This window comes from Pleuronectes platessa, chromosome 6 (genome assembly GCF_947347685.1).
Source record: "Pleuronectes platessa chromosome 6, fPlePla1.1, whole genome shotgun sequence".
Taxonomy (NCBI): Eukaryota; Metazoa; Chordata; class Actinopteri; order Pleuronectiformes; family Pleuronectidae; genus Pleuronectes; species Pleuronectes platessa.
In genome coordinates, this window is record NC_070631.1 from 7124490 (window position 1) to 7146868 (window position 22379).

Consider the following 22379-nt stretch of genomic DNA (forward strand, 5'->3'; position numbering starts at 1 on the left):
TTACAACATGTCGCTGTAGCATCTTACTGTACATACAACAGTCACCCACAAATAATAAATAGTATTTAAAGTCTTGTATATTTAATAGTTACAGCACTGGTAGTACAAAGTGGATGTTGTGTTTGAAAACATTTGATTCTCAAATCTGGAGAATCAGCTTCACATGTAATTTAGAATAAGAAAAGCTGTAAAAAACAGTATACATTTTTTTTTGTTGTTGCATCAATCTACACAATGTCTGGGCACCTGGGTAGTTGTTTCTTTTATTCCTTGTACAGTACAAACACAGCTTCTCGCCTCCAGCACCTATTTCCATATATTACACGTTAAGCTCGTATGTTGAGGTAACACCTGTGATTTCCACTCATGGGCTGTGATGCATGCACATTCACTGCAGAGACCAACACTCGTTGTTTAAAAAAAGTAATGGGGGGGGCATTGAAATAACATCTACAAAGTTTTTATACACAAAAGGACTCTTCGTTTTTCATTTTTTGAAATTTTGTAGGTCATCAAGTCGGATGTGACAGTATTTGGAGCAATGCACTTGTTCTGTTGCACTCGTGTCTCTGTCCACTTTATTTCAGGATGTCATCTCCATGTTTTTGTCTCTCAGTTGCTCTTTTCTTGGTGTTACTCCTCGGACGTTCCTCTGTTGACGTTACTCTTCCCATCTTGTAATACATTTGTTTCAATAAAGGAGGAGGACAGTTTTTTCTTTTTGTTGTGATCACTCTTCTTTCATTTCTTCCTTTCCCTCACTTTTCACCCTCCCTGCGTGGGGTGGTTGGCCACAGGGTGCAGGAGGTCTTGTTTAATGGTTTTTGGGGTTGGAGGATTTCCCAGCGGCTGCTGCTCCCTGGCAGGCTGTGGTATCACAGATACCAGGAGGTCCCTGGTGCCCAGTCCTACCTACCCTGCCTGACTCTCCAGGCTCACCTGGATCTCCTACAGATCCATCACGGCCATCTTTGACGATGCCAGGAACTCCAGGAAGACCTACGCAAAAGATTTGAGTTGGTTTTAGTTGCGAGGATCAAACGATTTGGCATTAAGTTTTTAAAAGCTGTTGTAGGACAATCAGAAAATCTCCAAGAGTCCATTTTTCGCACAGATAATAACATACTGATAGCTTCCATTTGTACCAGTAAACCCAAGTGGAGCAGCTTTCATCAGCACTACTGGTTTGATATTTCCTCCATGAGTAAGTATCAGTAACAGTCTAGTGACCCACAGTGTTGTAGCTCACATCGGAGCCTCATACCTTGGTGTCCTTGGTCTCCAGTTGGCCCATCAATGGCTTTACCAACGGGTCCCTTGTCACCTTGTCCACCAACATCACCTGTTGTAAAACAGTTAAAAGTGAATTTACCCTCATACTGTCATTCAGTTCAGTTTTATAATAATGTCTGAAGTTTAAAAGATTGAGTTATACAACCCTACCCTGAGATTGATGTCACCATATTACCTGCCTGTATATAAAATATTTAAAACTCGAAACGCAAATGCATTGCCATGGAATAATCAGTATTATAAATCGAATGGTTTAATGTATGATAATATATCACTGTCATTTTAATTGGTTGAACATGTCACGATAAAACTAAAAAGAAATGATTTATTTGTTTGGCTCCAATATTGATTGAGAGTTTATTTTTCCTACCTCTGGTACCAGGGTCTCCCAGCTCTCCTGGCAGACCTCTGTACCCTGGTGGTCCACGAGTGCCTGGATGCCCCATAGACCCAACTACTCCTGGGGTTCCTGAAGGCCCAGCAGGGCCCGGGCGGCCCACCATGCCAGGGGCCAGGGGTCTTCGCAGGTTAGCGGCCAGCTGGGCTATCTGATCTGTGTGATAGAAAGAAAAAAACACCAGGAGATGAATTTCCAGCTTTTAGTCGACGCAAGAATGAATTATGGACAAATGCTAATTAAGGTTTCTCACCATCAATCATGGAGCCACACAGCTCTCTGATCTGCTGCTCGCTCGCCAGTTTACCCTGGAGAGACATTTTTCAAATGCAACCTCATTCGTGCAGTTTATTATGAGACATTAACATTTAATATGCTTCCGTCGGTCAGGAGATTTATACCAAGAGGAGAAAATAAAATACTCACAGGTACACCTGTCTTTCCTGAGATCCCGCGCAGACCCTGTTCTCCCTGGAAGCCCATTATCCCTTGTTTTCCTGGAGGCCCTCTGGCACCGAGCTCTCCCTGAGGACCCGTCACGCCCTTCGGTCCCAGCTCACCACGTTTTCCAGACTATTATTAATGAGAATTACCCTTTAAATGACTCATTATATTTCACAAAACTGAAACAAAAATCACTTTCAGACTGGAGCTTAAAAAAAACACCCACAATCCTCCGCTTTAATCACTGAACACAAAATAACGAGCAAACTGAAGCGGCTCTGTTGAGACAAAGCGGGGGCGCATTCACACGGCGGCTCGTTGCTTGATAATTACTCCAAAGAGAAGCAGCAAACAGTAAATGAGACTGTGAGCAGGAGGCTCGTCAGCGCCGCAACTCCAGTTACATAAAGTCTGCTGCAGCTTAGTGTGACCCGGCTCCTCTCCCTCATGGCAACAGCAGCAAACAGGCCAATAAAACTAAAGCAGCAATACCTATCTCTAATTAATCCTATTAAAGCTGGAATGTGAGGCTGCGTCACATGCAACGGGTCTGACAAGTGGGCGACAGCTTCGAGCACGGCTCCTGTTTTTAATGTTCAGTGAGGGAGCAGGGTGGGGGGGCTAATTACACCCACACACAACGTCTTCATGTGCTTTGTGCTGATAGACACAAATCGACTGCAGTGACACACAACCAGGGGTCTCAGTTCTGCAGGGAGTGTTTGTGCAGCTGCTCTGGAGCGTGTGGAAGATCGTTGAGCTCAAATTGATTGAAAAATTGGAAATTGGGCCTAAAACTTAGAGAAATTAAAAAATGAGAAGGAATGAACTGCTGACGTTGAGTCAGTTTTCACACCTGAACACTGTTTTAGGAGTGTTTGTGTGAAAAGTAGTTATCAAGCGAGAAGACGATGTTAAAAGTTTGCTAAAAATTCAAATAGTGAGTTTAAAAGAATGGATCATTCGATCAAATAGATTCTAAAAGTGAGAAATAGTAAAAATATTAAACTTATTGTTATATACAAGCAGTTGGAATTCTTAGTTTAAAGTAATATAAAAAACTGATTGATATATGTAAGCTAAGGTAACGTATAACTGATGATTAAAAGTGTTGGTTACTTGTTTAATTAATGGATAAAGAGTTGAAATAATCAGCTTTACATTCATAATAAATTAGGAGCTCAGAAAATAGATAAATGATAGAGAGAAATGTCAGAGTGAGTAATGGTATCTGTTGAATTCATCTGCTGTGTAACACTGTCGCTCACCTCTCCTTTTTGTCCCACTGGTCCAAAGGGACCCTGAAAAAAAGATTGAATTTTAGTTGAATATACATGAAAACAAACTGTTATACAACAAACAATCAATTAATAATTCATAACGTGATAGTTATGGCTTCATAGAGCATAAACATAAACAGTAAAACAGATGCAGACAACCAATAGAATGAAATAATACAACAAATAAAATAGATAATAAATAAAAGATTCCACATCTTTAAGTTAAAAAGCTTTAAGCTGATCCTCAGTGGATTATGTCATGGTTCAGAGCATAAAAATTAAAATCTGCACCACCCATGGTTTTCATGCTGCTTTTCAGAATCACTGATTAACCGCAGGGCCATAAATTCCAGTGCAGAACCATGAAGTGAAATAAACAGGCAACCAGTGTAAAGGCTTTCAATTTGGTGTTGTCTATCACCTGGTCCTACAGTCAGCTGTCAGGCAGCAGAGCCCTGAACCAGTTCTACATCTATTTACTGTTGTCAGAGGATATGAAATGAAATATGAAAGACAGAACTTACAGGCTCTCCGTTCTCTCCTGGTAAACCGTCACTTCCTGCGACGCCCTAAAGAGACAACACCTGGATTATCTGATTGAAATATCATCCAACTCTCATTTTTTATTCTTTTTAATAACTGAGAATCTGTTGAGCTGACATCACAATCTCAGCATCAACAAACATCAAACTCTTTTGTAATAGTTTCTCTTACATACAACAGGTGAATGCAGACTATTACAAGTCATTCAGGGGAGGTCAGACCTAAGTTGAACTTTCACTTAGAGATATTTACCATGTCTCCTTTGGCTCCTGAAGCTCCGTTCGGACCCTGCAGGGGTTTGAGGAGAGAGAGAGAGAGAGAGAGAGAGAGAGAGAGAGAGAGAGAGAGAGAGAGAGAGAGAGAGAGAGAGAGAGAGAGAAGGAGAGTTAATGAGCGGCATGGAGAGATATTTTTGCTGAAAGTCGACTGCGGGAGAGGGAAGGGGGGGGGGGTGGAGGAAAGTGAGGTGGGCTGTTTGGGGGGGAACTGGGATCGGTATAAAGACTGGCTTTGTTCTGTGTTCACGTTCTGAACAGGAGGCCGCTTTGTGTGGACCACCGCTCCGAAGGCAGGTCCAACCTGGTAACAGACACACAGGACCCTCGTATGGGGACAGACACATGTCTCTGCTGTGTCTGTGCAGAGACATTTCATTTGACCTGTTTTATTGTTAAGTTTTCTGAATTCTGGACTTGAGATGCAAGAATTAGTCGATCAAACAAAAACTATGTTGCTATTATTCTGATTATTGATTCATCGAGTTTATCGAGTCTAAGAAAAATGGTCCCATCTTCCAAAGATTTGAATATTTTCTATTTGATCTTATTTGTGTTTTGTGATAGTAAACTGGAAGTTTTCTCTTGCCATTGCTGATACTATAGACCAAATGATTAATCAAGAGAATATGTTTCATTATTACAAGACGAGTCAATAGCCTCAACCCTGTGTTGTATCCTGGATGATGGGTGGCATTAAACCCCGGCACACGTTTCATATCGTCATTGACCTCAAACTCACCCTTTCACCGAACTCTCCACGGATTCCTGTCGGGCCTGGGAGACCTGAATCCCCCAATCCTCCTGCCACCCCCTGCAGCGCACAACACACACAGTCAGTAAGGTAACGCAAAATAACAACATTTAAAAATAGTGATGGTGATAAGTGATTTCATGCAACTGACCTGAAAGCCTTTGACTCCCTGAGGTCCAGTGTTGCCCACTGGTCCGATTCCTCCCTGTTGGAAACAGACACTCTCATGTCATCGCACTACAAAACACATAATACAGCAAACAACTGTATAAAGGCGTGAAGACGTTTGTTTATTCCTGTGCTGTTTTATCATTTTTCTTTTACTCGTCACAGGATCTGATGTGAAAAACAAAGACCTCTCTGTTTATGAGAATCTTCTCTCATCACTGGACCTACACTTCCACTAACTCCACCTCAGCAGACCCTGAATCAGCAGCGACGCTCTCCGTGCCTTTGCAGCAGAATATCATTAACTCCGAAGGGCAGAAGTTTATTATATCTCATATTCATGCGAGAAACCTCTAAGCATTCCACACGGTTGCTTTATACTCATTATTTTTTCTTTTTCTGGCATGCAGTCAATTGTCCGCACTGATTATAAGAACCGCAAACTCAATCTAAATTCTGCAAACTGCTTAAAATCACCAGACGTCCCTCTGTGCAGCAGCAATTCTCGTATTGCCTCGTACATGAGGCCGAGATTATGTTAAAACACTGGTAACATATGCTTTTGAAGCTATGAAAGGAATAAAAGCAGTGCGGCAATTTGATAACACACAATATCCACACAGTGTAGACGTTCACTCACGGTCACTCCTCTGGGTCCTGCTATCCCCCTCTCTCCTGGGATACCAATGTCACCCTGAAGGCAGCAGAGGAAAGATTTGGGAGACACGTCAGAAACGTTTAGAGACGAGACACAAACACTGTTAAAGTTTCATGTGGGTGAAATGTCAGAGAGGCTGTGACCCAATAGTATCCCCCCCCCCCCAAAAGGAGCCCATCAGATACATACAGGAATACCTGGCTCTCCAGAGGGCCCTGTCTCCCCAGTCTTCCCTGCGTCACCCTGTTGGAAAAAGACAAAAGATCAGTTTTCGGTTTTTCACTCGTCCAGGTCATCGTTGGATTGGAGGCGAACGAAGTTGGTTGAAGATACTTGTAGAAGTTTTATGCAAGAAGCTTCTTGGACACAAGATTTGATTTCGAGTTTAACGTCTGTGGTGATTAAATACTCACAACTTCTCCTGTAGATCCCTTTGTACCAGCCTTTCCTTGTAGACCCTGAAACAGAAAGTACACAACTATGAGCTACGTTGAACATGTTCAGAACTGATCCCTTTTTTGAGAATGAAAGTATTGAGTGATTCCATGTCACAGTATCACCACGTCTACATCACAAAACTTACAGGAAGGCCGTTTGGTCCTTTCTCTCCAACGATTCCGTGGCGTCCGGCATCACCCTGTCGACACAAACATCACTGTGACTGCTGCTCTGGACTCGCATCTAAACGTCTAACAGGAAGAGAAAAGTGCATCTTACCTTCTCGCCATCTAATCCCGGCGTACCATCTTTGCCGTCTCTGCCAGGAATACCCTGAAGAAGACATGGAATATGATCAATATGGTTCGGGGCGCTGGTGTATTTTTTAAAAAGTATAATTTGTCAGGTGTTGCACTCACAGGCTCCCCTTTGGGTCCTGATCCCCCTGGGCCTCCTTTGGGACCGATTTTCCCCTGTTGAAAGACACATTAAGATGTAATTTATAATCCTTTTATGTACACGTTAAAAAACTAATAGTCAGGATTCAAAGTCTTAACTTACAATTTCTCCTTTGGGTCCCCTGAATCCCTGTGGTCCCTTTTCTCCAGCATCACCCTGGAGACATCAGATGAAACACACACAGCTATTCATTGATGGGAGCAGCCGTCGACTCCTGCTGTAAGCTACTATCAAACGCTGTTTTTTATTCCACTGCATCAGAAGTTACAACAAGGAGACACTCACTGTCTTTCCGATGATGCCGGCGATGCCAGGTTTGCCTCTGAAACCAGGAAAACCCTGGAGACGAACAGAGGAGGAGGTCATAGGAGGCAAACTGGTGTGTGAATATTGAGAGTGATATGAAAGGTGGAGAAGAGAGGTCATGTTCTAAACGCTGCTTACTCTGTCTCCTACAGCTCCCATCGGTCCCTGTAAACCTCTCAGACCACGTGGGCCCTGAAACACAACATCAGGTCATCGTGAGCTTCAGACACACAACACTCACAATATTTCTCAAATTTCTCAAATATTGCTTGGATGTGGATAAACCATGTAAATATCTAAATCTGTGGAGCCATCAAGATAAAAACCTTCTTATCAGTTGATATCGATAATTATCACGATAAATGTCACATTATTATTTCTTTCTAAGTTTAAAGATTCGTTTGAAGGTTGCGTTCTTTAGATCTTCTTTATGAGCCAAGAATGACAACCACTTGATAAACAGCAAAACATTTAATATCATATCGCAATAATTGTTGTTGACAGAAGATGACGATGGGATGATAAGACATTTCCCTGAATAGTTTTGATGTCACTCACCTGCAGACCCACAGTGCCAGGAATACCCGGTGGACCAGATGGACCAGAGTCGCCCTGGAGACAGAACAGGACACTTAGTGTTGCATCAAAACAACAAATCGCAGAAACACCAGCAACCAAATCAGAATCATGTGACCTTATCAGCCACAGGGACAGAGGCCCTGATATTTGTCCCCTCACAAACTCACTTTCTCTCCGTCTTTTCCAAACTCTCCTTTGACTCCTTTATGTCCTGTGTGACCCTACGTGAGCAATAATACACAGAGGTTAGTACAGGCATGAGGAAACACATTGTGTGAGTGCAGGGTGACTTATGTTGTATATATTTCCAAGGACATATTGAGCGGCATATGATTAAACACAAATAGAAAAGGAAGAACCTCTGACAGGAGCTTTATTTATTTACCTTGAATCCCGGCATCCCAGGAGAACCAGAGGGACCAGGGGGACAGATTGCAGGACACTGCAGAGGAAAGAGACAAAACACTGAGGACTGTCTGCAGAGGACACAGCTTCAGGTCAACGTCATTAACACTGCTTTGACAGGGAGCATGATTTACATCTTACCAGAAGGTCACCGCTGAGGTCATGAAGAGTACCAGGAAGACCCTGAGAGAGGGAGAGGACACAAGGAATCAGAGCGTTCCCTTCATACTGCAGATCCACCAGTGGTGAAAACATGGGACCATATTATACCAGCAGTATTCCTCAAGTCTATAATGATGACTGCACTTACTGGGGGCCCATCAGAGCCAGCAGGTCCGGTAAGTCCTGGAAGACCCTCAGGTCCCTGAGAGAGAAGACAGGAAAGATTAGTCTGAAGTAACTCAGGAGATTTTAGAGCCTTTTCTCATCATCACTACTGGGAAATGTCACCAAACAGGAGTTTCATTAACGCCTGATATGGATCCACAACAAAATTTGATGGATTCTTTCCTGGCGAACATCTTTCCACCAAGTTTTGCTAGTTTTGGCATAAGCCAACCAAGAAACAGAAAGAGGTGAAAACATAACTTCCTTTGGTGGAGGAAACAATGAGAAGCACATGATCCAGTGTTTTTGGAGCAATAGTCCGGATAACTGAGCCTCTGCTGATACGATCCTGATCATTTCATGTTGCACTTTTCATGGATGATAGATAGATAGATAGATAGATAGATAGATAGATAGATAGATAGATAGATAGGTAGATGGGTGGATGGGTAGATAAATAGATAGATAGATAGATAGATGGGTGGATGGGTAGATAAATAGATAGATAGATAGATGGGTGGATGGGTAGATAAATAGATAGATAGATAGATAGATAGATAGATAGATAGATAGATAGATAGATAGATAGATAGATAGATAGATAGATAGATGGATAGTCTAATCGAGGGGATCAGTTACTCACTGCTGCACCCTGGGGTCCGACTCCGCCCGGCAACCCGTTGGTTCCAGGTAAACCCTGCGAACAGAAGACACTGAGTAAACGTGCAATTCATCCAAATACATGACTTTCTTCAACTTTCTGCACTTGAGCAGGAAGTAAAACGTCAGAGTCGTGTACTCACTGCAGCTCCTGTTCTCCCTCTGCCCTACGGAAACACAGGAGGACAAATTAAGTCACAAACACCGAGAGGCGATTGGATTTTCTCACAGCATCAGGACCAAACAAGTGATAAGAAAACTGCATCAAATCTGCTTGGGCAGTTTGTCGCTGGTTGATGCCGTGAGGTGAATATGAACCGTCTCAGTCCGGTTAGATCAAAGTGAGCGATGATGTGAGCGATGATGTGTGACGCTGCTTCATCATCTTATCACGACGCGTCATTTGATTTGAGCAGAACTCGACTCTCTGAAGTTATTTCCAGTGTGAAATAGGGAAAAATGCAGATGGTGCATGAGCAGTTTTTTCCTCTTTTGATGACTGATACTGTTTGACAGATGGAGCGAGGTGGATTCCTTCATGAAGTCCCTGCTGTGTAATCGTGTGATGTGGTGTCTCTTGGTATGTGGGGGTACTTACAGGAGGTCCAGGTGGCCCCGAAGGTCCAGCGTCACCCTGAGGAGAGAAAAGGGAAACATCACAATCCACCTTTCAAATGAAATATATTACATTTTCAGGAAAATCACTGGCTCTGTTACATTTTAATAAATCCAGTGTAGGCTACATACGAACAGTGTGACTACTAATAGGGTCACCTGTAATAAGCTTCATCTGAATGATTTTGTCTGTTTGTTAGTGTTGCTATATTGTTTATTATTTACTATATAATCACTTCATAGTTGTTAAAACTATAATGGAAACTGTGTTGAAAATACACTGTATCATGGACCAGCGCTCTTTGCCATGATTAATGATTCAGACCCTTTTATAATAAATGATTAATAAATGACTAATAAGGGCAGAAATGCCACAAACAGTATTAACAGACAGAAGGACATTAAAGTGCAGTAACGTAGACACAAGAACGTGGACGATCATGTGAATGTGAAGGGTGGTTTACTGTAAAAAGAATAAGTATTGTTACTTAAACTCAGTCCTATTTCTTTACATGATCCCTTATGGTTGCTTTAGTGAAATGAAAGAAGACTCTTACAAATCATTCTACACATGAATGATCAAAGTGTGGTTTCACTTTTCCTCTTTCCTATCTAACCCTCCTGCGATCATCTCTCCTCCTCCTCCCCCTCCTCCTCCTCCTCCTCCTCCAGCTGTTTGTTCACCCCCCTAACAGCTGTATTTGTGTTGTCCCAGAGGTGAGACCCCAAATAATCAGGCCTGACACAGAGACGTTTATTTACCACATTCCCCAGAGCGCAAAGGAGACAACAAATCATTACCACACAGAAAATGACCTGTGAATACAACAACTAAAAACCCTCAATTAAAAAAATGAATGAATATCTGAGTTGCTGATGAACATTGAGCTGACTCCTTGTATCAAACTCCAGCAGCCAGATCCTGTTTGTGTCTCCAGCACCGCGAGACCCAGTGATCCGGCTACAACTGGAGTAATCTGAGTAATTAGAGACACTGGTTGACGCAGGCTCCCTCATTAGATTTGCTAATTAGCTGAACTGCCGGCTGCGTTTATCTGTCTTGACAGTGACTTTGCAGCTTTACAGCAGAGCTCCCTCGGTAGTTATTCTTTCGTGCCTTGTATATATCCTGGGAAATAAATGTCTCCCTGTTTAATTATGAGATATTGCATTAGGGTTGATGTCCCACACATGCTGTAATTCCGAATTCCACCGTCTCATCTCGGAGGATAACACCTGTATCCCTCGGCATTAGGGCAGAAGATCATCATCATCCTGCAGTCTGGGAAACGGGCTGCATTCCGGGCCGGATTAGGGAAGCACTAGAAATAAATCCCATTCTGATCCCTCATTAAAAATATTCCCACCAAGACGCTGAGCCGGCTTAACAAATCCAGGCTGACAGAGGAAAACACTGAAACACGGGCCTCGTCCCTGTTGGATTCTCCTACAGATCTCTGTAAACAGCTTCCACTCAGGATGCAGGAGTTTGCGAAAGCGTTTGTGTGTTTGACCTCTGATGAGCGAGGGGCAGTCGGAAGCCCACGGGTCACAAAACTAAACTGTCTGTATGTGTAAGTGGATCCTCAGCAACCCAGAAAGATCACGAGACTTAAGAGAGACACTTACTGCGTCCCCCGGGGGCCCATCCTTCCCAGCAGGACCGTCAGGACCAGTCAAACCCTGGAGAGAGAGAGAGAACGTTATACAACAACAGGATGATTAACTCTGTGCACTGCTGTTTTGACACAATCAATAATCAATAGTCCCAGTTCCAGAGACGTCACTTGGTTTGGGCAGAGATGATTTGTGTGTGCGTGTCGGTGTGTGTGTGTGTGTGTTTATTGTGGACACTTACATCAACTCCTGGAAGTCCTGGCAGGCCTGGTTTCCCCAGAGAGCCCGGTATTCCTGCTTTCCCTTTAGGACCCTACATAAAGACATTTATGAATTCATTAGTGCAAACCTATGAAATTATTTAACCAGGAGGTTTTTCTAAACCGGGATCAAGAGTCTAAGGAAAGACGATGTCATACGTTGTGCAAATTGAGACAAATTTGTAATTTTGGAGAGGATGGTTCTTCTTTTCTGTTTCTGGCACAAATTGCAGCAGACTGGACGAGCAGCTGGTCTTTCACTGTCTTCTCATCCTAAATTTACATTTTATTTTGGCCTACATTTGCAGCATAGTTACATAAAAAGACCACTTTCCTTTGTGCTACAGATTAAAGAGATGCACTTTGACACCCGCAGCTTGGTCTCATAAAACGACTGTAAATAAAAGTGGCTGGACGAGTTGGAATACTCACGGCTTTCCCTGGCAGTCCAGCGGGTCCGTCTTTCCCCTGTTGATTATAAAGGACAAATGAGCATCACAGCTACAGAGAGACACCTGTTGCTCCTTTTCAAAGTTCATTTTGTTCAGCGTCTTAAACGCTGCAGTTTAATGTTGGATCATACAAATGAAGCCTTTTAAATTCCACTGACACGCAGACTCAAAGACGTCCAGTGTTTGCTTGTGTTTCAAATTCATCAGTAACTGGTATATTACAGTGAGTCCCTGGTCTGAACCGGTAAAAAGGATTCAATGTTTAGCTTCTGCAAGAACAAACTGAGCCGATGCCCACTGGTCACATGATGGAAGCCTCGGTTTGGTTAGAACTGGGGGGGTAGTGTTGGGTTGGGGGGGCGGCTGAAGGTGGAGGGAGGAGGTGTTAGGTGAAACTCTAGATGGTCTCACAGGGTTGGGGAATGTATGAATGAGCCCTCTGTGTGCCCGCACTTCACTGGAGTCACAGAAATATCAACTACTAAGAAAATACCAGAAAGATTTTGACATAAAACCTTTTTCTTCATGTCACAGATTAGGTAAATGAATAAAAAGAATCCACAGAGTTTTAGTCCACATGTTACCAAAGTTTTTCTTGTTAAATTGACATTTCCTACTATCCCATTTCCTCCTAAAATGAGAAAACTTAAGCAAATTAAGTATTGTTGCGTCATTTTACTCAGATTTCTACCATAACGTCATATTATAGTTAGTGAAGAATCTTGGGGCTTGGATTTCAGGTGGTTTCTGTTGAATTGTTCACATTCACTGACAAGATATAATCCTGGAAATCAACACATACCAAGTTGAATTAGAGACCAACTAAAGAAGAAGTCATAATCTAAGCTCTTCAGGGCGCACGCCTAAAGGAATATAATATAATTAACCAGATATCTTTTCCACTACTCTTCTATTAGTAAATTGTGTACATACACACCTAAACCCTGCCCACCTGATTTCAATGCTTATCATTTAATACTTGTAGGTGGAGCTGTGGGAGGAGTCACCGTGATAAACATCTAGAAACATTTCAGCCATGTTTAAGCAGAAAGAAAACCCTTTTCTACCAAAGCTGCACCTGAATGGGAATTTAAAATGAAATCTGAATAAGAGTTTGAAGTGCAACATGTAAAGGATGAAAAGCCACTGAGCTGTGAACTATCCCTGTGGTGTGTGTGTGTGTGTGTGTGTGTGTGGGTGTGTGTGTGTGTGTGTGTGTGTGTGTGGCTCAAGTTTAAAAATGTTATTCTCATAACAATTTTTATACAGAGTAGGAAAATATTTATCAGTTTATTACTCACACGGAGAAAATAAGGAGGTGACACTGTTCTCACCCACTGCAGTTGGTTGAGTATTAAATCTTGAATAGGAAACATGTATTAGGTGTATGAGCTTTAAGTAAGGATCTGGGCCAACTCACATCAGTGCCATCCTTTCCTGGTGGTCCAAAGGGTCCTGATGGCCCCGGAGATCCTCTGGGGCCTGTCCTCTGTGACACAAAATTCAGATTCAGAACCTTGCATTCCTTCATGTGTCATACGTGATAGTCATGCATCCAAAGTTTCTATCATGCAGTCACCTCAAGAAGAAAAGTACAGATCGGAGATCAACTGGATAAATCAATGATAAGTGCATGAAAATGTTTGATGACAAAATGGGGAAAATCAATATCAATCAAAAACAATATAAATTAGTTACTCAGGACAATGTTAACAAAATGTAATAATATAGGCAAATTGTCAACATGTAAATCGACATAGATTATATAGAACAACTGCAACACTATCAAAACTATGTGCGTGCGTAAAGACACTTTACAATCCGACATTACCCACAAACAGAAGTCTGAACCAGATTTCTACAAAAAACACAGATAAACCAGATTCGTGTCAGCAAAATAAACGTTTCATGTTTTTCTAACTGAGCTCCTGCGTTCAGCTCAGTGAGGAAGGCTGAAGGAACAGAGGTGGCATTGTGCGCCGTGGCACGGATCCTGCGCATTCCACAGGTTCAGGGACAACATAACCCCGACTTCACCAAGTGGTGCGAAAAGGACCGAGCACCCGAAGACACTTAGACTGATACGACTGAAGAAGAAAAACACCTTCCACGTTCACTCAAAGGAACAAAAACTGCACTAAGATACTGTTCGACTGCACTGAAGCATCCAGAGAGCATCCGTGTGACGCGCAGGCAGCTCGGGCCTCGAGCAGCTGCAGGGAGAGAGAGCGACTCTCATCAGCAGCACCAGGAGACCCTTCATCTATCAACCAGTGGATCTGCAGGTCCCAGTAACTTCTCACAATAAGTCACGGTTATGAACTTTAGCAGCACACGTCACCACAGAGAGCAGCTCCAGGGGCTGGATGTAGAGACGGACGCGGCACTTGGTGCCTCTTACCTGGGCTGAGGATGAAGTCAGAAGCTGGCACAGCAAGAGCACCCACAAAGCAGAGAACACCGCCATGTCTCCTCCACTCGGCTTCACAAACTTTTATGTGGAAAAGGTCAAATCCCCGGTTCCTGGTACTCTCTCTCTCTCCCCCCAACGTCCGCAACGGAGCCTTCCTTCACCACACGGCGCGCAGCTCCTGAATGGCTTTCCCTTGGCTCCCAGATAAACCCGAGTCTCCAGCCGAAGGGGCTGAACTCCGTGTGGCGCACAGTGCACAGGGGTGAGGGGGGGTGAGGAGGAGTGGGACTGGTGAGGGAGGCATGGGGGGGGGGCAGAGAGGAGCCGTTTCGGATAGGGAAGAAGTGGGCTGAGCTAAAGGTGTTAAAAATATCCAGAGGTTGGAGATTTGACCAAGTGTTAGATGAAACCTTCATGTGTATGATGAAGAACTTTAGAGGCTCCTTGGTGTCACCATGAAGCACAAGCACAATAAAGAACTCCTTCACATTAAGTGCTGCAGATCCATTTAATACACTCGGTTTCTCAAAGGAGGCAGATTTAAAGTTTGAATGCCTCTAGTATCCTGATGTAAATCCCAGAATCCTACATTTCCCATGATGCAACTCAAAAGCTAATTTTAAATCGCACCCCCCTGGTTATAATATAATCCAAACTTTATAAATAACCCTGGCGACATCATTATCTTACATAATATACAATAGCAGGTACCACTTTTCTTAAGATGAGTAAAACTGGCATTTATGAAGAAAACAGATGGACTTAAAAGGTTTAAATCAGGTTTTAATTAGCATAAAATCTTAATAAGAGCGAAATACCTTTTTTTTCCCCAGTGTATTCTGAACATGTATTTTGGTAAAAAATGCACAAAAAAAATCGCTGGAGGCATTTGAGGTTTGACTATTGTCTAAGTGCGTTGCATCTTAGGTTTTGCTGCAATACTTAAATTGACACACAGTCTGTTCCCAGAGCTGCAACTAATGACCTCAGCACTTCATCTGCAGATCATTTTCTTGATTGATGGATAAAGTCTTTGATAAAGATGTCACAAAATACGAAAAGTCCCCTAAATGTTCCTGATTCCCCCAATCAAGATCTGCATGTGAATTATTCACTGATTGAAAATGAAAAAGAAGTCCCATCTCTCAATGTTAAGGAAATTTAATGAGCTCTTTCTTGGCGCATCTCCCGTCAAGTTGAATGGAAACCTGTTCAGTAGTTTCTAGTGTAATCCTGTTGAAAAAACATCAGACAGAGGTAAAAACATAACCTCCTTAGTGGAGATAAAAATGAAGAACAAAGCTCAGGCTCCAAAAAGTCAAAGGAATATAAAAATGTTGCTCACTAATCATTTCAACACTACCCCAGACAAAGTATATTCTGAATATATTATTATTAAATATCTTGAACAGAAAAAAGATCAACACAAGAGAAGAAGTACATCACTTATCAAACCATCGTAGTCCATTTTGAGGAGGACAAGCAAACTCTGGTCTGAATTAAAAATAATCCAACAGTGTTATTTATAATATTCAGGGAAGGCACTGGAGGATCTGTAGATGGAGGCAACCACAGACGACGCAGTTAGAAAACACACCTCAACCTCCACACTGATCCTGAGCTCTGTACAAGTTATGTTGCGTCAGTATCTCTAAGTTTAACATGCTACTTCCTGTGAGTCACACCACTTCACAGAGGGCCAGTGTTTCTTACTATATATACAGCTGAGAAGAAGAATATCAGGATTATGAGCCAGAGCCGACAGAGTTATCCTGACAACAGCGATTTAATGATGATGGGACTCAGATTTTAACTCAACAGATCAATGTCATAACAAGCATCAGAAAATAGTATAACTTTATTCTGCTTTGTCAACAGCCAGGTGTTTACTTCAGAAGAAAAAAAAAGAAAAAGGATCATTTATAAAGGAATCAGTACTTTTGCAAAGTTATTCCCATTTCATTATGTAAATATCATAACTTCAACAATTAAGATTTCAAAATTAAGTGCAAATATAAAAAAAGATGCATCAATATAACCAACTCTGGCTCGCAAATATCCACAGTCTCAAACGAACATACAGCCGACTTTAAATTATAGACAAAGCTTTTTCAGTTCTGCCGATAACAGACGTATCGTACAATCAACCAGTCTCTCATTGTTTTTTGGCAGATGATCAAAAGTCTACTTCCCCAGATCTGCGTGAAAACGCAGACGTGCAACATTCAATCTTAAATCCATTTGAACAGCGGGTTCCAGAACAAGTAGTTTTTCATCAACAAAAAAAACCCTCTTCCATTATTCCTCAGTGCAAAAAAAAAAAAGCAGTTCAATTGTGAAAGTATTTAGTTGTTAGAAAATCTGAAATCATTTCATTGACATTAATTAATAGTGCTTTAAGTATTCTATAGATATTTCATATCATTCGCTGACAGTCTCAGTCGTTACTGCCTTAAAGGAGAAATCTGGTAATATTCATATTGTACAGAAATCCCATGAAAAGACCAAAAACAACCAGGAACTTATCCAACACACAAACGTATTCTGTTCCTCAGAGTCCACGTCACATAATTGAAGCCACTGTCGCACTTGGTGACACTTTCATTACAATAAATCCACGTACACCACTGTGCTGCTGTACAATCACCCACACTGGAATAAACCTCCAGTAAAACACTATTTACTCCTGTTTGAGTAACACTTGCAAAAACTATATGTAGCCCTTTAAAATCAAAACTGCCACAATTAGTGTCTGACCAGTTTTTAAAGGATGATGTCTTTCTTAGGATCACATGGGCTCGGAGCGATGAACAAAAGTCAAATAACAAATAAACTAACTCATCACTTTTGGTCTTTTCGTGGGATTTGCTGAACAAAAAAAATGTAACATATAATATCACCAGACTTATTCTTTAATATCTGATGGACATGTAGAAACTGAGTCAAATCCAGTCCCACATTTGGTGAATGAATAAATCCATATACTCCTTCAAAGTGAAAAGAATCATTATCTCAACATTAAATACAGTAGAAATAAGGCTCAGAGAGACTTCTCAGTTCTCTGTCCCTAGATTATGATTCATTTAAAGTCAAATCAATCATCCGGTTTAGTCTTGAAGTCCCATAGTTTTGGTCTGAGCTCGAGGGGTTTGATGCTGAATCAACGTCCCACGTCCCTACTCATCCTCAGGTTTGCCGATGCTCATCTGTGACCCATTTGTTGCCGACACATTTGCCTCCGACATGTCCTTCTCTTCATCGTCTTCTTTTTTTTTATCTGGCACTTCATTAAATTCAGTCCTTGGGATTTTCTCCTCCCTTCCAGATGAAAGAGTGGGAGAGTGTTTCGAAGTCTTTAGAGGGATTTGCGCTGCCGGGCTTGTTGGACCAGTGGCTTTATTTGCACCAGTTTTTTCCTCCATTTGCACACAGGCGGGGTCCCCGGCCGAGCCGTTGCTTGGCAGCACCTTGTCATCTTCCCTCTTCTTCTTCGGTGGTTTTTTTGGGTCGATGTCCTCCTCTGTCTGCATACTGTTGTCGGGTTCCTGGAGGGTATCGTCTGAGTTGTTGGTAGGTTTGTTCTCACTGTCGGCAGTGGGCTCACTTGTTGATGCCACAGTGTCGGGACTGAGCGACTGTTCCATTTCCACATCAGAATCATTTCCATTCCCCAGACTTTCTTTCGTAAACTCAACCTCCGTGTTTCCATTTGCCACAGTCTCAGTCTCAGGTTCTGATTCTAGCTCAGCAGATGCATCTGACAGTTTGTTTTTGTCTTTACTTTCTGTTTTATCGCTTCCTTTCTGACTCTTTGTTAAGTTGTCCACTCCTTCCTCTTTCGGTTGCACACCTGCTTCCCCGTCTTTGCTTTTACTCCGTGAGAACGCTTCATCCTTTCCGTCTCCATTCCCGATGGCATCGGGTTTTTTGTCCGTCTTCCTGAACTGTTTCTGAATCTTCCTGGGACACCACACAAACTTGTCCTTTGGCTCAAAGTGAAGGAAGGCGAAGCGCAAAAGCTCCTGACGTTTCTGCTTGTCCAACACAGCAAACAGGAAATAGTCCAGTACGCTGCGCTTAACACTACTGAGGGTCTTCTTGACCAGAGTCTCTTCCAGAAAGAAGCGGACGAGTGGGGCCTGGTAGTGCTCGAATCCCAGCTCCCCGAGGCTCTTCAGGATGCGAGTGATGCGCAGGTTGTTGTGCATATTCCTGCAAGACATCAGAAAGTTGAAGCTGAATTTGAAAACGAAAAAGTACATTTATCTCAAAAGTTGCAGCAGTGAGAACATGTAACACTTACCGTTCTAGGTTTCCAAAGCGGTCTTTCCAATTTTCGGCACGTTTCACTTCACCAGTCTCATTGTTGACCAGACGGATGCCATAGAAGCCCAACATGAGTTCATAGGACTCGACTAGTTTCATTTTGGCTTCCTCATTCTTCTTAAAGGCCTGAGGAGGTAAAATATCAATTAGAAAAACTTAATCTTAAATATAAGTAATGTGTCAAAATGTGTAAAAAAGCATATTAAATACAATATTATAAGCCTATTGTAGGTTTGCATCAATACAGCTTCTCCATGTCAGCTGCCTCAAGTTGAAGACATGCTATATTAAAAATATATCCATCATAAACCCAAAGCGTAGTAAACACCACAGAGAAATGTTTGTACTTGGGAGTGTATGAAAAGGAAGATTTACGAGCAGCAAATGATCCACAGCAAAGGAAAGTTTGGAACATTCTACTATTACAGCGCCGGTAAAACTTGATATGCAATTGTGGTGGTTATTTAAGGTTTGATGAATATGCTTTTTTCACACATTATAGTCACCATACAAAAAAAAGACATTAAACCTGAAAACCTGAAACAAATTAATAATTTACAAAGGTTTTTTTTCATCTTCTGGCTCTGGAGCTTCTAAAAAGATGCTCTTCACCTCCAACCAGTCAGAAAGAGGAGAGCACCCTCTGTAACAAAGCTTTTTGTAAAAAACTTCATAAGCTCAAAACTTCTTGAGCTTATGAAGGTTTTTTAAGTTATCCAATTCAGCAGGAAAACACTGATGTTTTCACTTATGCTGGCTCTTATTATATAAATCTTTGTTGAATCATCTTACCTCAATTTCCTTCTTGGTGAGTTCTGAAGCCATGTAATTAACCCCCGGTTCTCGCAGTGGAAACAACCTGACAGAGGCAGAGAGAAACAACACAAAACCAATTAACACCTAATGAAACTGTGCTCTAATTCAATGAAGACGTCAGCTGTTCCCAACCCAAACATAAAACCATTATCATCTGGTGCTTCAAACCAGAAAAAAGAAAAACACCACACAAGTCTGAACTCACAGGACCTCCTTCCCCATTTCTATTTTGCCAAAGCTACAGTTACAGGTAAGAAATCAGCTTCTACAATTTACATTGTGTCATAACCAACACTACACTTAAAAAACAAGCATGGTTAGTATGAATACTGACGGTAGGGACACTAACGCAGACTACAAGGTCATGTGTCTGCCAAAAATAAGACGACATTGACTTTGCTGCATCAGATTAGACACAGTCAAAACATAAACCTGAAGAATCAAACAATACATACCACTGAATGTAGGAGTGAACTCTCTCCAGTCTCTTGTAGTCATTTTTCCATTCCTTATGAAATGACTCTATGTAGACATCTGTACCAAACCAGAAAGAAGGTATTAACCTCAACACACACACACAACTTTTCCCAAACACTTGGGAGTATCTTGTTAAGTGTTAACACCCAAATGTGTTTACCATCAGGAGAGGAGGGAAATTTATTCAGATAAAACTGCAAATTGTTCATTTTGTCTTCTGAGCACTCGTCATCTGTGAGATTCTGCAGAAAAACAAGCAAAGAAATGTGTCATCACTCGTCGTGACAAGATGTTTTCTGTTGTGCAACATAAGCCGTTTTCAGACATGAACTCCACAGAATGTCTGAACAATAGTTTCGGACTTTCTCAGAATTTATGTGAGGGGTGATGCAGCCGGCAGAGGCCGGAGGTAGCTTATTGATTCTGCTGCAGAAATCACCTGTTTTTTATTAAAGCACATTGGCGTCAACTCTTATCACCAAAATGTCTCGCCACCTCCGTTGATGTCCTCTACGTGTACGGCTCCGCTTTTTCTTCCTGAGACATTTGTATTGTATTTGTTTTTTTTAGAGTCTGTCTACTGCTGTGTTCTCACATCGGCTCAATCAGACATTACCGGAGTTTCTACTAGAGGTTAGGGTTAAAAGTCTGGAGAAAGTCCGGAGCCTCTCACTCTGACATTTGTGTTCACAAATACAGCCCCTCCGGAGAATGTCCTGAGATTGTCTGGAGATTTGTGCATGTCTGAAAGCAGCTATACGGCTGGAAAAGATGGCCAGAAATTATATCAATATTAAGATTTCATATAAATCAGTGAAGATAGTTATGATATTAAATGTAAAAAACGTTATTTCCTTTAAGTTTGATCCTGAGTGAAGGTTGTGATTGGCCAGAGAATGATAAAATTTCTAATCTGAGGTCTATCAATTATATTAATACATTATTACTCCTCAATGCTTGCGTGATGCATAACCATATTCTGTTATAACTCCTGGTGATGTATTAATCTACAGCTCTAATGCAACGTGTAGCCTGCTACTTACTGGATATCCTCTCCTGTACGTCTGCATGTCCTTTGCTGCCCTCGTGTTTCTGGGCGTGTGGTGCCACTGCAAGCAAAAGTGAAAGTGAGATAACTGCATCAAGTGTCTCAGGGTTCGATCGAAGAGCAGAGATCACAGACAGCACGCGGAGCGGCGGTTTACTGACGTGAAGCGGCACCGACACGTTGTCTTCTACCGACGATGCCACAACATGACAGCAGGAACCTGACCCAGCCTTAAACAAGTTGACATATGTAAAGGCCAAGCTATTCACCCCCCCCCCCCCCTTCCACCCCCCACACACACACTATACCGGAAACGGATTTAGCAGCTTCACAGCCTTACATTTAAAACACGAATTAAGACATATTAACAGAAACCAGTGCAAACAGCTGGAAATAAAACAAACAAGCGCTGCGAGGGACGTATAACCCCGCAGAAGAGGGCTAACGACAGCGGCTAGCTAGGCTAGTTAGCCAGCCTGCAGCAGCTGGGCGATAAGCTAACATTAGCTCTGCAGTCATGGTGGTTTCCGGGTGGGGAAGCAGCGACTCGTCGTGTTTAACCAGGTTAACATCGTCCGTGTCAGTGGAGGTTCGGGTAACAACACGTACCAAGGTCCAGCTGGTCTTGTTCTTGTCTTGACTCGAGCGGCGGGTCTGGCTCTCCGCAGCCGGCTCGTCCCCGTCGCTCTCGGTGTCCCAGGTCGAGTCGTAGTCGCACACACAGTCGTCCTCCATCCTGTTCCGATATCAAACACACCGTCTTGGGAGAGCAGCGGTACCGAACGTGCGTCGGTGCCGGGTGAGCGCCGTCTGTGAGCGGACACGGACGTGGGTTTACCCTCGCATGTTGCGGTTACACACGGCCCTGACCACCCGCCTCTCTCCGGGCTTCCATCGTCACTGGCTCCTCCGCTGGCGGCTGCGGTGCTCGCGACGCCTTCACGCACCCCCGCGGAGCAGCGTTCATCTCAGCCTCGCTTCAGCGTGACCTCAAAATCTAGAAAACGAAACCAGTTCCTGTTCAGACAAAGACGTCGTGGTTCAAGAGTCACTCTATGACCGAGTCACAGCAGATTAGATGATAGTTCATCTCCTCTCGACCTCAGGAAGCTGTTTATTATACATTTGGCCTAAACACCAACTCTTGACAAATTAGACCAAAACAATTTCACAATATTTTAGTGTTATTTGTTTGTGCAATATTAATTTCTGTCTGTGCAATTCAATCTTTTTTCACTGTATAAATAGTTTTATTCTATTTATATTTATTATATATATATTTCCTTACATATATAAGTATTGCCTATTAATTCTGACTTTACTCGTATCTTTTAGGATTATCTTATCTTAAATATGTTACATCTTATAT

The 22379-nt window shown here is 42.4% G+C and overlaps 2 protein-coding genes across 2 annotated transcripts; both read right to left on the minus strand.

Moving 5' to 3' along the window:
* Nucleotides 1-64: 64 nt before the first annotated feature.
* Nucleotides 65-14580, minus strand: col9a3 (collagen, type IX, alpha 3). Its single transcript, XM_053423862.1, has 32 exons — nucleotides 14332-14580; nucleotides 13351-13419; nucleotides 11911-11946; nucleotides 11460-11531; nucleotides 11231-11284; nucleotides 9585-9620; nucleotides 9130-9153; nucleotides 8970-9023; nucleotides 8310-8363; nucleotides 8141-8182; nucleotides 7980-8036; nucleotides 7762-7815; nucleotides 7574-7627; nucleotides 7154-7207; nucleotides 6995-7048; nucleotides 6812-6865; nucleotides 6670-6723; nucleotides 6530-6583; nucleotides 6396-6449; nucleotides 6226-6270; nucleotides 6002-6055; nucleotides 5795-5848; nucleotides 5138-5191; nucleotides 4975-5046; nucleotides 4210-4245; nucleotides 3939-3983; nucleotides 3403-3435; nucleotides 2117-2263; nucleotides 1944-1998; nucleotides 1664-1846; nucleotides 1265-1342; nucleotides 65-999 (listed from the first exon to the last, which is right to left on the minus strand). The coding sequence occupies exons 1-32, from the start codon at nucleotides 14395-14397 to the stop codon at nucleotides 815-817; spliced, it is 2037 nt and encodes a 678-aa protein (XP_053279837.1). The 5' UTR covers nucleotides 14398-14580; the 3' UTR covers nucleotides 65-814.
* Nucleotides 14581-16182: 1602 nt separating this feature from the next.
* ogfr (opioid growth factor receptor) lies at nucleotides 16183-21918 on the minus strand. Its single transcript, XM_053423864.1, has 7 exons — nucleotides 21620-21918; nucleotides 21006-21071; nucleotides 20123-20204; nucleotides 19941-20019; nucleotides 19462-19528; nucleotides 18647-18795; nucleotides 16183-18555 (listed from the first exon to the last, which is right to left on the minus strand). The coding sequence occupies exons 1-7, from the start codon at nucleotides 21743-21745 to the stop codon at nucleotides 17520-17522; spliced, it is 1605 nt and encodes a 534-aa protein (XP_053279839.1). The 5' UTR covers nucleotides 21746-21918; the 3' UTR covers nucleotides 16183-17519.
* Nucleotides 21919-22379: the final 461 nt, after the last annotated feature.